The sequence below is a fragment of the Diceros bicornis genome, chromosome 3, assembly GCF_020826845.1.
Source record: "Diceros bicornis minor isolate mBicDic1 chromosome 3, mDicBic1.mat.cur, whole genome shotgun sequence".
Taxonomy (NCBI): domain Eukaryota; kingdom Metazoa; phylum Chordata; class Mammalia; order Perissodactyla; family Rhinocerotidae; genus Diceros; species Diceros bicornis.
In genome coordinates, this window is record NC_080742.1 from 38230272 (window position 1) to 38242402 (window position 12131).

The following is a 12131-nucleotide window of genomic DNA, read 5'->3' on the forward strand; positions in this document are numbered from 1 at the left end:
CACACTTCAGACCTAAAGACACTCACAAACTGAAAGTGAAGGGATGGAAAAAGATACTCCACACAAATGGCAATGAAAAGAAAGCTGGGGTAGCAATACTCATATCAGACAAAATAGACTTTAAAACAAAAACTGTAAAAAGAGACAAAGAAGGGCATTACATAATGATCAAGGGAACAATCCAACAAGAGGATATAACACTTATAAATATCTACGCACCCAACATAGGAGCACCTAAATATATAAAGCAATTATTAACAGACATAAAAAGAGAAATTGACAGTAACACAATAATAGTAGGGGACTTGAACACTTCACTTACACCAATGGATAGATCATTCAAACAGAAGATCAATAAGGAAACATTGGCCTTAAATGACACACTAGAACAGATGGACTTGGTAGATATATACAGAGCATTCCACCCAAAAACTGAAGAATACACATTCTTTTCAAATGCACATGGAACTTCTCCAGGATGGATCACATATTAGGCCACAAAACAAGTCTACATAATTTAAGAAGATTGAAAGAATACCAAGCATCTTTTCTGATGACAATGGTGTGAAACAAGAAATCAACTATAGGAAGAAAATCAGAAAAGCCACAAATACGTGGAGATTAAACAAAATGCTACTGAACAACAATCAGGTCAATGAAGAAATCAAAGAAGAAATCAAAAAATACATGGAGACAAATGAAAATGAAAATATGACATGCCAGAATTTATGGGATACAGCAAAAGCAGTTCTAAGAGGGAAGTTTACAGCAATACAGGCCTATCTCAACAAACAAGAAAAATCTCAAATAAACAATCTAACAATGCACCTAAGGGAATTGGAAAAAGAAGAACAAACAAAGCCCAAAATCAGTAAAAGAAGGGAAATAATAAAATCAGAGCAGAAATAAATGAAATAGAGACTAAAAAAATAATAGAAAAAATTAATAAAACCAAGAGCTGGTTATTTGAAAAGATAAACAAAATTGACAAACGTTTAGCTAGACTCACCAAGAAAAAAAGAGAGAAGGCTCAAATAAGTAAAATCAGAAATGAAAGAGGAGAAATTACAACAGACACTTCAGAAATACAAAAGATTATAAGAGAATACTATGAAAAGCTATATGCCAACAAATTTGACAATGTGGAAGAAATGAATAAATTCTTAGAATCATACAACCTTCCAAAATTGGATCAAGAAGAAATAGAGAATTTGAATAGACCAATCACCAGTAAGGAGATCGAAACAGTAATCAAAAACCTCCCCTAAAATAAAGTCCAGGACCAGACGGCTTCCCTGGGGAATTCTACCAAACATTCAAGGAAGAGTTAATACCTATCCTTCTCAAACTCTTCCAAAAAATTGAGGAGAGGGGGAAGTTCCCTAACTCATTCTAAGAAGCCAACATTACCCTGATACCAAAACCAGACAAGGACAACACAAAAAAAAAGAAAATTACAGGCCAATATCACTGATGAACATCGATGCAAAAATCCTCAACAAAATACCAGCAAGTTGCATACATCAATACATTAAAAAGATTATACACCATGATCAAGTGGGATTTATTCCAGGTAAGCAGGTTGGTTTAACATTCGCAAACCAATCAACGTAATACACCACATTAATAAAATGAAGAATAAAAATCACATGATCATCTCAGTAGATGCAGAGAAAGCATTTGACAAGATACACCATCCATTTATGATAAAAACTCTGAATAAAATGGGTATAGAAGGAAAGTACCTCAACATAATAAAGGCCATATATGACAAACCCACAGCTAATATCATCCTCAATGGTGAAAAACTGAAACCTATCCCTCTAAGAACAGGAACCATACAAGGATGCCCACTTTCACCACTCCTATTTAACATAGTACTGGAAGTCCTAGCCAGAGCAACCAGGCAAGAAAAAGAAATAAAAAGGATCCAAACTGGAAGGGAAGAAGTGAAACTCTCACTATTTGCAGATGACATGATTTTATATATAGAAAACCCTAAAGACTCCACCAAAAAACTTTTAAAAGTACTAAATGAATACGGTAAAGTTGCAGAATACAAAATCAACATACAAAAATCAGTTGCATTTCTATAAACTAACAACGACGTAGCAGAAAGAGAAATTAAGAATACAATCCCATTTACAATTGCAATAAAAAGAATAAAATACCTAGCAATAAACTTAACCAAAGAGGTGAAAGATCTGTACACCGAAAACTATAAAACATTGCTGAAAGAAATTGAAGAAGACACAAAGACATGGAAAGATATTCCGTGCTCTTGGAATAATTAACATAGTTAAGATGTCCATACTTCCTAAAGCAATCTATAGACTCAATGCAATCCCTATCAAAGTTCCAACAACATTTTTCACAGAAATAGATCAAAGAATCCTAAAATTTATATGGAACAACAAAAGACCCCGAATAGCTAAAGGAATCCTGAGAAAAAAGAACAAAGCTGGAGGTATCACACTCCCTGATTTCAAAATATACTACAAAGCTGTAGTAACCAAAACAGCATGGTACTGGCACAAAAACACACAGATCAATGGAATAGAATCAAAAGCCCAGAAATAAACCCACACATCTAAGGACAGCTAATCTTTGACAAAGGAGCCAAGAACATACAATGGAGAAAAGAAAGTCTCTTCAACAAATGGTGTTGGGAAAACTGAACAGCCACATGCAAAAAGATGAAAATAGACCCTTACCTTACACCATACACAAAAATTAACTCCAAATGGATTAAAGACTTGAATGTAAAACCCGAAACTATGAAACTTCTAGAAGAAAACATAGGCAGTACGCTCTTCGACATCTGTCTTAGCAATATATTTTCAAGTACCATGTCTGACTGGGCAAGAGAAACAATAGAAAAAATAAACAAATGGGACTACATCAAACTAAAAAGCTTCTGCACAGCAAAGAAAACCATCAACAAAACAAAAAGACAACCTGACAATTGGGAGAGGATTTTTGCAAACCATACATCTGATAAGGGCTTAATCTCCAACATATATAAAGAACTCATGCATTTCAACAACAAAAAACTAACAACCCAATTAAAAAATGGGCAAAAGACCTGAACAGACATTTCTCCAAAGAAGATATACAGATGGCCAACAGACACATGAAAAGATCTTCAACATCATTAACTATCAGGGAAATGCAAATCAAAACTACAATGAGATATCACCTCACGCCCATCAGAATGACTATAATTAACAAGACAGGAAACAACATGTGTTGGAGAGGATGCGGAGAGAAGGGAATTCTCATACACTGCTGGTGGGAGTGCAAACTGGTGCAGCCACTATGGAAAATAGTATGGATATTCCTCAAAAAATTAAGGATAGAACTACCATATGATCCAGCTATTCCACTGCTGGGTATTTATCCAAAGTTGAAAACACCAATGCATAAAGATACATGCACCCCTGTGTTCATTGCAGCGTTATTCACAATAGCCAAGAATTGGAAGCAACCTAAGTGCCCATCAAGGGATGAATGGATAAGGAAGATGTGGTATATATACACAATGGAATACTAGTCAGCCATAAGAAGCGATGAAATCCAGCCATTTGTGACAACATGGATGGACATTGAGTGTATTATGCAAAGTGAAATAAGTCAGAGGGAGAAGGTCAAATACCATATGATCTCACTCATTAATTAGTAGATAATAACAACAACCAACAAACACACAGAGACAGAGATTGGATTGGTGGTTACCAGAGGGGAAGGGGGGGAGGGAGGAGGGCGAAAGGGATAATTCGGCACATGTGTGTGGTGATGGGTTGTAGTTAGTATTTGGGTGGTGAACATGATGTAATCGATGCAGAAATAGAAGTATAATGATGTACACCTGAAATTTATACAATGTTATAAACCAATGTTACTGCAATAAACAAAAAATTAAACAAGAAAAAAAATACTTTCTGGAACTCTGCATAGCAACTGTATAAGACAGACTTTATATGTGGAATAAATCTCATGTCACTTATGTAAAAAAAAAGAAAAGAAAAGATGACCTGGAGCAGCTCCGGCTCATGTTCAGAAATTAAATGGCTTAGATTTGGTAGTTTCTAGACTAAGACTAAAGCTATGTTTATTTAGAACTTCAGATGAACACTAAATAAATGTGGAATACTTATTTGAGACATTAATTTGCTGTTCCTGGGCTACGGTCAATTGAAAGTGTTTCCTCTGAAATAGATTATATACCCCCTTAGATTCTGATATATTTAAACACTCACCAAGCTAGATAAATCATGGAGATAATAAAGATGAGTAACACAAATGCCCCAGCTGCTACACCGTAAACCCAGGTCTTTAGTCTCCCATCTAAGAAGAATGGATATTAGTCATTAATTCACATTAGTCTGATACATACATGACAGTCTCTAACTATGACCGATGACCAGTCACATACGACCAAGTCCTTTCAAAACTCAAAATGAATTATTACTTAGACACAATTAATGATTACTGCAAAGCCGCTATTGTGAGTCAGATGCACCTTCATTAAAGATAAATTATCAATGAAAATTGAATTGAAAAGTAATAAATAATGTTTTCAATTGGAGTTCAAATTTCAAGTTAATATGTTTAAATTTCTGCTGCTTATCTGAATTTTACTTCAAATGCTATATATGTATAATGCTATACAAACATTCTCTTTTGATTTTCATTCTATTTTGAGAATAGCAATTATAAGAAAAGAAGAAAAATAATGCAATTTCAAGAAAGTCCTACAACTTAGAGTTAATGCCAACAGGTATTTGAACATAAACTTTGTCATTTTAACATTTTTTCCAGGTGAATTGAACGTGAATGTATTTGACATTTTTTGGAATTAATAATCTTTTATCTAGTTTATACTTATATGTGCTTTAAAATTGATTTGACAATATCATTTGCAAAAATAACCAAGTTTTATTAACATATGAAAAGATCTCTAAATAACTTTTTCTACCTTTTCTATATTTATGGCATCAGACAGGACAAAGACTTTTCTAATTTGGCTTTCTGGTCTCATTCTCTTTGAACTTCTCAGTTTTATGTTCTGAATAAATTTCAAGCAGAAGATACTACTAATGACTTTGCCTAACTTAATTTGATTCCTACATCAACATATATTTTCTGTTGCATATATACAATTAAAGATATATTAGTGTTAAAATTATAGATTGGGCAAACTGACCTCACAGAGGCTCTGGCTTATTCAGTATTTGGAAGGCATCAAAAGCAAATTAGTACTGTGAAGTTTTTTTTGCCTAGAGCTGGATCAACTTAGGGATTTATTTGCAGGAAATAAGTTAATATTCTAAATATCCTTTCTTTTCAAATCTAAAGATTTTAAAATTTGAGTCTGGGTTTAAAATCAAGACAGCTGTTCCACTGTTGGGTTTATCTTCCCCGAGAGTTCTTCAACAAATATTTTTAGGTTTTTCAAAAACCAAGAACAAGGTCTACATGCACTTTTTTTAGAACACATGCCTTTTTAATATATTAAAATATTCACTTCAGGGAAACTATATATTAAATTTAAAATGAAAATAATAATATTCTCTCTTTTTAAAAACCAATTTTGATATGAGGAGATCTGCTTAGATTATTGGTCAAAGTCAAGATTGCTAATGGCCATTTACTGGTCCACTGTCTTACACACTGAGAGAAGAGTTCCCCATGCTTACACAGACAAGTCAGCTTTGCAAAATAAATTTTATTTTTAGCTAAAAATCTAATCAAGGCAGGGATAATGCAGCTAAACACGAGTCACCCAAATACTGAAAATACTTTAAAAAAAAATCCCGATAGTGATTCTCCAATAAGGGAAAGTGTTTTGACTGAATGCATTAAAAATAGAGATGTGCTAGCTATGCAAATTCCTTCCTTCATTTCTCATGTTTCTAATGGAGTTATAAAGTAGTTTATGCCTGGCTTTGCCTGGAGATTTCCTTTGGTCATGAACTAGCAACGCTTCTAGGGTGTGAGAAAAAGTGGCATGATCTTAGTTACCAAATAGCACACGTAGCACATTTTTAAGTGTCAGCCTAGTCCTAGGGGTAAGTGTGTGGTTGAATTAACTGGAGATAGAAAGTGTGTAGAGTAAGGATAGCATTTCATCAGGCCTTCAAGCTTTTGCCTTGATTGGCTTCAAGACCGTAACTAGACACATTAAGAGCTGTCTGTTTAATATGAGAAGGGTCTGGTCAGTCTCCAAGTTCAGATCGTCCCATCGAGACAGCGAAGATCCACCCCTGCCCCTGTGTATCTGGTGCTAGTACAGACTCTTGAGTACTTGAGTGTGCCAACTTCAAAGGCTGAAAGAAATTGGTCTGGCTACCAAGTGTCTCCCACACAGCACTGCCTTCCTGATGTTCTTCTTTAAGGTTTAAATTATTACCAGTCTGTGGTCAAATGAAAAATTCTTGAATGTCTTTAGAGTTTTATTTGTTCCAGTTCTGAATGACTGAATGAACATGCTTTTTTCTTAATTAATATTTTCATTGTGAGATTTGTTCAATGTGAAAATAATTATACTTGTAAGTTTAGGACTGAAATTGAAATAAGTGATATCAACACTAAAATTTTTCTCAGAAGAAAGCAATTTCATTTCTCTGAACTTTGAGCATGAGTGCTTTTTTCATAATAATAGTAAAAAATTATAAGAATATATGGCAGTATCAGAAAAAATGAGTAGAGATGAACTAATGAGTAGCTCATTTGAAAATGCCTGCTCATTTTTTTAATGCTTTGGCATTGGTTAAATGTATAACTAAAGAATTCTGCATCAGCGCTGTCTAGTCACTTCACCTGGCCCAAATGGCTGTAGAAACCAGGTTCTCCCCCGTCCTGCTGGGCTACTGGAGGGTTGGGTTGGATGTACTGCCCGACTGGTTTTCACATCTCCTCTTTTGTCCTCCACGGTGGGTATCACCACCACGGGGATAAGTGTGCACTGCTCAAGTGTACCATTAGAAGACATGACTTCGGTGTACCCTTCTTCACAACTGCATGTCCTCGTCTGCAGGAGAACAAGAAGATTTCTACTGTACATGCAAAGTGATCTTTGAAAGCAAAACAGACCTGACTTGAAGAGAAGGCTTTTAAGAAGTATTGTTTTGGGAATTTACTATATGTAATTTCTGTCTTAACCACATAAAAAAGAACACACTTTCTGTACTGCATACAACTTATTCTAACAGTAGAAGCAAGTGCATTCAGAATTGTTTCTATTGATAAAAGGAGAGGCCCAAAAATAGAATTTTTATGCCTCAAGACATGCTTTCTTTTGGGAAATGGACTGCATAAGAGGCAGTGGGGTGACAAATGATGAAGCTGGCTTGTCTACCCTAATGAAGTCACACATACCTCGCTACAGTACGAGTGGGGTTGACTACACGGTGGGTTACAAGACCTGTCAGCATCAGGCTGGCGCACCACCAAGCAGCCCCCTGCAGAACAAAAAATCATATTTTGACAAGTAGCATCTCTTGCAATGATGAAAATACACTGCTCTTATAGACTTGTCTTTGAATCCTGAACCACTTTGGGAATCCTACAGATTTTTCTGAGGGCAGTTGACTGTGAAATATTTGGTTAACCTTGACTACTTTATCTAGGAACTCGAGGCCCTTCTTATTCAGAGGAGAAAGCACAGTGCCTGACACTTAGCAGGTGGTCAATAAGCATTTGCTGAATGGATAATTTTATAGTCGCTACTTTGAAAACTAATTGCACACAAGCTGTTTCTGTCATAGTTCCTGAGGCCAAGTCCATCATTAAAAAGCAGACTTAATTTCCCTTTAAAGTTAAAATTTTTCTTGGCTATTCAAAGAAGTAGTTATGATTTTTCTTGAGGTGTCTCTTTAATTAATTTGACTACCACATAAATGCATTTTTTATAATGCATATTTCTTTTTAAGAAAATCTCTATTCGGCTAATTCAGGATTTTGGGGGTACAGGAAAGAAGACAAATGTAGCTACTAAGTGGTGTGTTCGCACTATCATTTGAACTTGACATTGCCGCTCTCCATTTATCCCTCTTCTTTTTCCTTCTTTTTGAGTCTAGTACCAAGGGTGCCTAAGTTGTTATAAGTGATGTTTTAAGATGAGACCAGATGTCATAAAGAAACAATACTGGTGATGTGGAAAGAATTCATAGTTTCAAACCATACTTGTTCAGTTTAACAGAATTTTAGCAGTTTTCCCTTTATTATGGAATTGATGATTCTCTGGAATTTAATCAAAGGTGCCTATTGTTAATTCTTTGCCTTATCTCCCAAAATTATAAACAAAATATTCAGAGAAAAATTGATAGGAAAAAGTAGTCAGTCACTGGAAGGCAATTGCTATTAAATGGCCATAGTTATGGCCACAGAAGTTATCATTAAACACGTGAAGAAAAGGAAAACAACATCTGGAGATTCTTATAAGGACAACTATTAAATTAAATAAAAGCAATCAGTCAAAGTAGGTAATATACTTTACATGCTTGTCTATTTCTCATCAAGAATCTCATTGCTCCTAAAAGATGGAAGAAGAGTGCATATAGAGTTTATCACAAATCATTTATAGATTGGCTTTTTGGTATCAAACTGTTAGACAGAAATACATTGGATACTCTACTGTACTGAAATGAAATTGAAAATATGATTTCTAAGGTGTCTTTTAAAATTTGACTTATCTTTGTATTGGGGAATAGCCCTAATTTCAGTGGGAAAAGAGCTCTTAACATGTACAAGAAAAGGCAAATAAATATTATTTGCATCCATATTTGGGGGAAAAAAACATTGAAAAACTAATAGAACCTTCTGGGGAAGCAGTAAAATTCCCTCTGAATAATTTAATGAAAAATGTAGGCATTCATTTTCAACATCTGAGCTGAGTGGACCAGCTCTATAATGCCTTCGGGTTTGGAAAGTCCGTGCCTATCTTCGCAAAGTGCTTTCTCCCCCTATACTTCTGGGAGTGGTGTGGTTGGAAAAGATTTTTCTCCCAGAAAATAATACTGGGAGAGAGCAAAGGGTTTCCTGGTAGGTGTCTTTTCTTTGTTATATATGTATCCACTGCGAATTGCTATTATCAAGGGTTTCTTGAAACAGATTTCTCATGTATAAAATCTTATCTTCACAAGAATACAATTCGACATCCTGCTCCAGCTTTCATGGGGAGGAAATAAGTAATCAGGTTTCAATAATCCAGGTAATTTAAAATTCAATATAAAAATTGATGCTTTCCAAAAAGCATATTGATCCCTGCTCCTATTATCTTACTGTATATATTACAGCTAACTTTATAAATGGACATTACTCAGAGGCACCCAAATGCACTTTACTTTTTCTCCCTGCCAGAGGGTCAGCACAATGGCAGCAAGTCAGCAGGTTCCCCTGAACAGTTCACTGTGAATACTCATGCTGCTGCTATGCTACGGAGATTCCGATAGATTGGCTCTATAAAGGAGAGCCAATTTAAGGAGAGATATTAGATCTTGGGGTCTATGTGCCTGAGGTTCAGGTTCTGGATCCAACTTTGGTTTCTTTCTAGGAAATTTGCAGGGTGGTTCACTACCTATCTGGAGCCAAGTTTCTTCCCTCTTCAAAGGGTCCTTGGGATCCCTTGCATTTACTGGGCTCAGATAAGGCAACGTTTAGTAATTGCAGATTAGAGTAGTTTTGGGAGGGTATATTTGGGTAAAGGACATTCAAAAAATTTTTCGTTTGTATTTCTTTTTTGGATATATCATACTTTTTGAGTGGAGACAGAATAGGTGAGCTGCTCAGATGCTCTGGATTTGAGATTTACCAATAGGTCTTCCCTATTAGTTAATAAAAAACTATAAGTCATGGATTTTTGAATTCAAGCAAGATGTTTGGATTTGCATAATCATATTCCCTTGGTAATATTTTTGGTCTGCATGTGTATTGCCTTTAAGGCACAGAAACAGATATAGTCAACAAAACATTGATTTATTTTTAGCACTTAGTGAGTTATTAATATACAAAATTTCTAGGAAAAACAATCTGAGAATATTACTTATAATAATCATTTATTAAAGTTAGAAAGTATTTTAATTTAATAAATTGTAGCAGCATTGTCTTAAATGGCTGGGTGAGCGAGAATTTAATTGAATCATTAAAATATAAAATAATTTCTCATTGGTCACCAGACAGACAACTTGGGTGTCCTGAATCCCAATCTTGTGCTGAATAGGGAAAGAATATCTTTATTTCCTTAATTATTTTCTTTAACCAATCACATGTACTTTATAAGAAGACTTTCAAAGAACAAAGAGAAATGGAGGTTTACCTGTTACATTTACACCGTCTGATCTTTGACACCAGACTGTTCTGGAAGAGCCCTTCCAGGCACTAGCCATCCACTTATACTCATAACACTGTCCATCTGCAGGGACACAACAAACATTAGCAGAAGCATTCTTCTGTCCAAAAGGACAAACATGGGGATAGTGTATTAATAAAATATTTATAAACAATTGAAAAGTGATGAGAAGTCCATCTCCAATGATTCAATTGTTAGTTTATTGCCCTGAAGTTGCCATATAAATGTTATAAAATCCCAGATATATACCTAAATCCCAGCTAATTTACCACCATGTCTGCTGTCATACTATCTGATGTGAACCTGGATTTTTAATTTAATTTTGTTTTATTTAAACTATTTTGAAATATCAAACATACAGACAAGGATGGAAAATAATTACCATCATGCAATTTTAACAAATATTACCATTTAGCCACATTTGCTTTAGTTTTCTTTTGCTTATTGATAAGTAAAAAATAACAGATAAACTTGATGTCCCATTATTTTCCTTCCTGATCTGATCTCCCCCTACGTCTGTCTAGCAATACCCAATTCTAAAGTAGAAATGCATTTCTGTGCCATGGTTTTTACTCTTTAGATGTATATACATATACATGGTGGTTTAGTGGTTGATTCAGTGCTCTCATCACTGTGGCCTGGGTTCCTTTCCCAGTCAGGGACCCACATCACCCCTCTGTCAGTTGTCATACTGTGGCAGCTGTGTGTTGCTGTGATGCTGAAGGCTCTGCCACCAGTATTTCAAATACCGCAAAGGCATCCCTGGTGGACAGGTTTTCAGCAGAATCTTCGAGACTAAGACAGACTAGGAAGAGGGACCTGGCCATCTACTTCTGAAAAAATTGGCCATGAAAACCCTATGAGTAGCAGCAGAGCATTATCTGATATAGCGCCCGAAGATGAGAGGGTGGTGCAAAAAGACTGGTCAGGGTTCCCCTCTGCTGAACACAGGGTCGCTGGGAGTCAGGGTCAACTCAGCAGCACTAACAATATCTATCTGTCTGCCTAACCATCTATCTATCTATCTATCTATCTATCTATCTATCTATCTATTTACCTACCTCTACCTATTTATCTATCTCTATCTCTATATCCATAAATGACATATATTAGTATTAAAATTTAAAAAGTCTCATACTCTATGTATCATTATGAAACCTAATAGTCCATGTTACAGATGAAATACTTCTACGTGATTTTTTTTTTTTTGGTGAGGAAGATGGGCCCTGAGCTAACATCTGTTGCCAATCATCCTCTTTTTGCTGAGGAAGATTAGCCCTGAGCTAACATCTGTGCCCATCTTCCTCCACTTTGTATATGGGATGTAGCCACAGCATGGCTTGATGAGCGGTGTGTAGGTCCGCGCCCGGGGTTCACAAGTTCGTGCCTAAGTGGAGTACACGAACTTAACCACTATGCCACATGGCCAGCCCCTCTATGTGATTTCTTAATGTAAATATAGTCCATCTATTTTAACCGCTATATAGAATTCCATTCTATTAAATACCACAATTTATTTAGCTATTTCCTCTCTGGGTGGCCTTTTAGGTTGTTTTCAATTTTTGCTATTACCACAATGTCTCAGTGGTCAACCTTGTGCAAATCTCCTTGTGCTTCTTTAAGGTAAATATCTAGAAGGGAAACTTCTGGGTATCACTGTAGGGATAGCTGAAACTTTACTAAATACAGCTCACTTTTTTTCCTCCAAAAGGTGACAATTTACCTACCCACTAGCAGTAAATAGGGATTACCATTGCTCTAAACCCTTAAGAACATTTAT

At 35.5% G+C, this 12131-nt stretch overlaps 1 protein-coding gene across 1 annotated transcript in view; it reads right to left on the minus strand.

The window, feature by feature from the left end:
- The window catches only part of THSD7A (thrombospondin type 1 domain containing 7A), a 675175-nt gene that overhangs the window by 6006 nt on the left and 657038 nt on the right, over positions 1–12131 (minus strand). Inside the window, exons 26-29 of the mRNA XM_058526377.1 lie at positions 10319–10414; positions 7381–7463; positions 6823–7033; positions 4260–4347 (exon numbers count right to left, since the gene is read on the minus strand). Of these exons, the coding sequence (XP_058382360.1) occupies positions 4260–4347; positions 6823–7033; positions 7381–7463; positions 10319–10414 (478 nt within the window). The remainder of the gene's footprint in view (positions 1–4259; positions 4348–6822; positions 7034–7380; positions 7464–10318; positions 10415–12131) is intronic.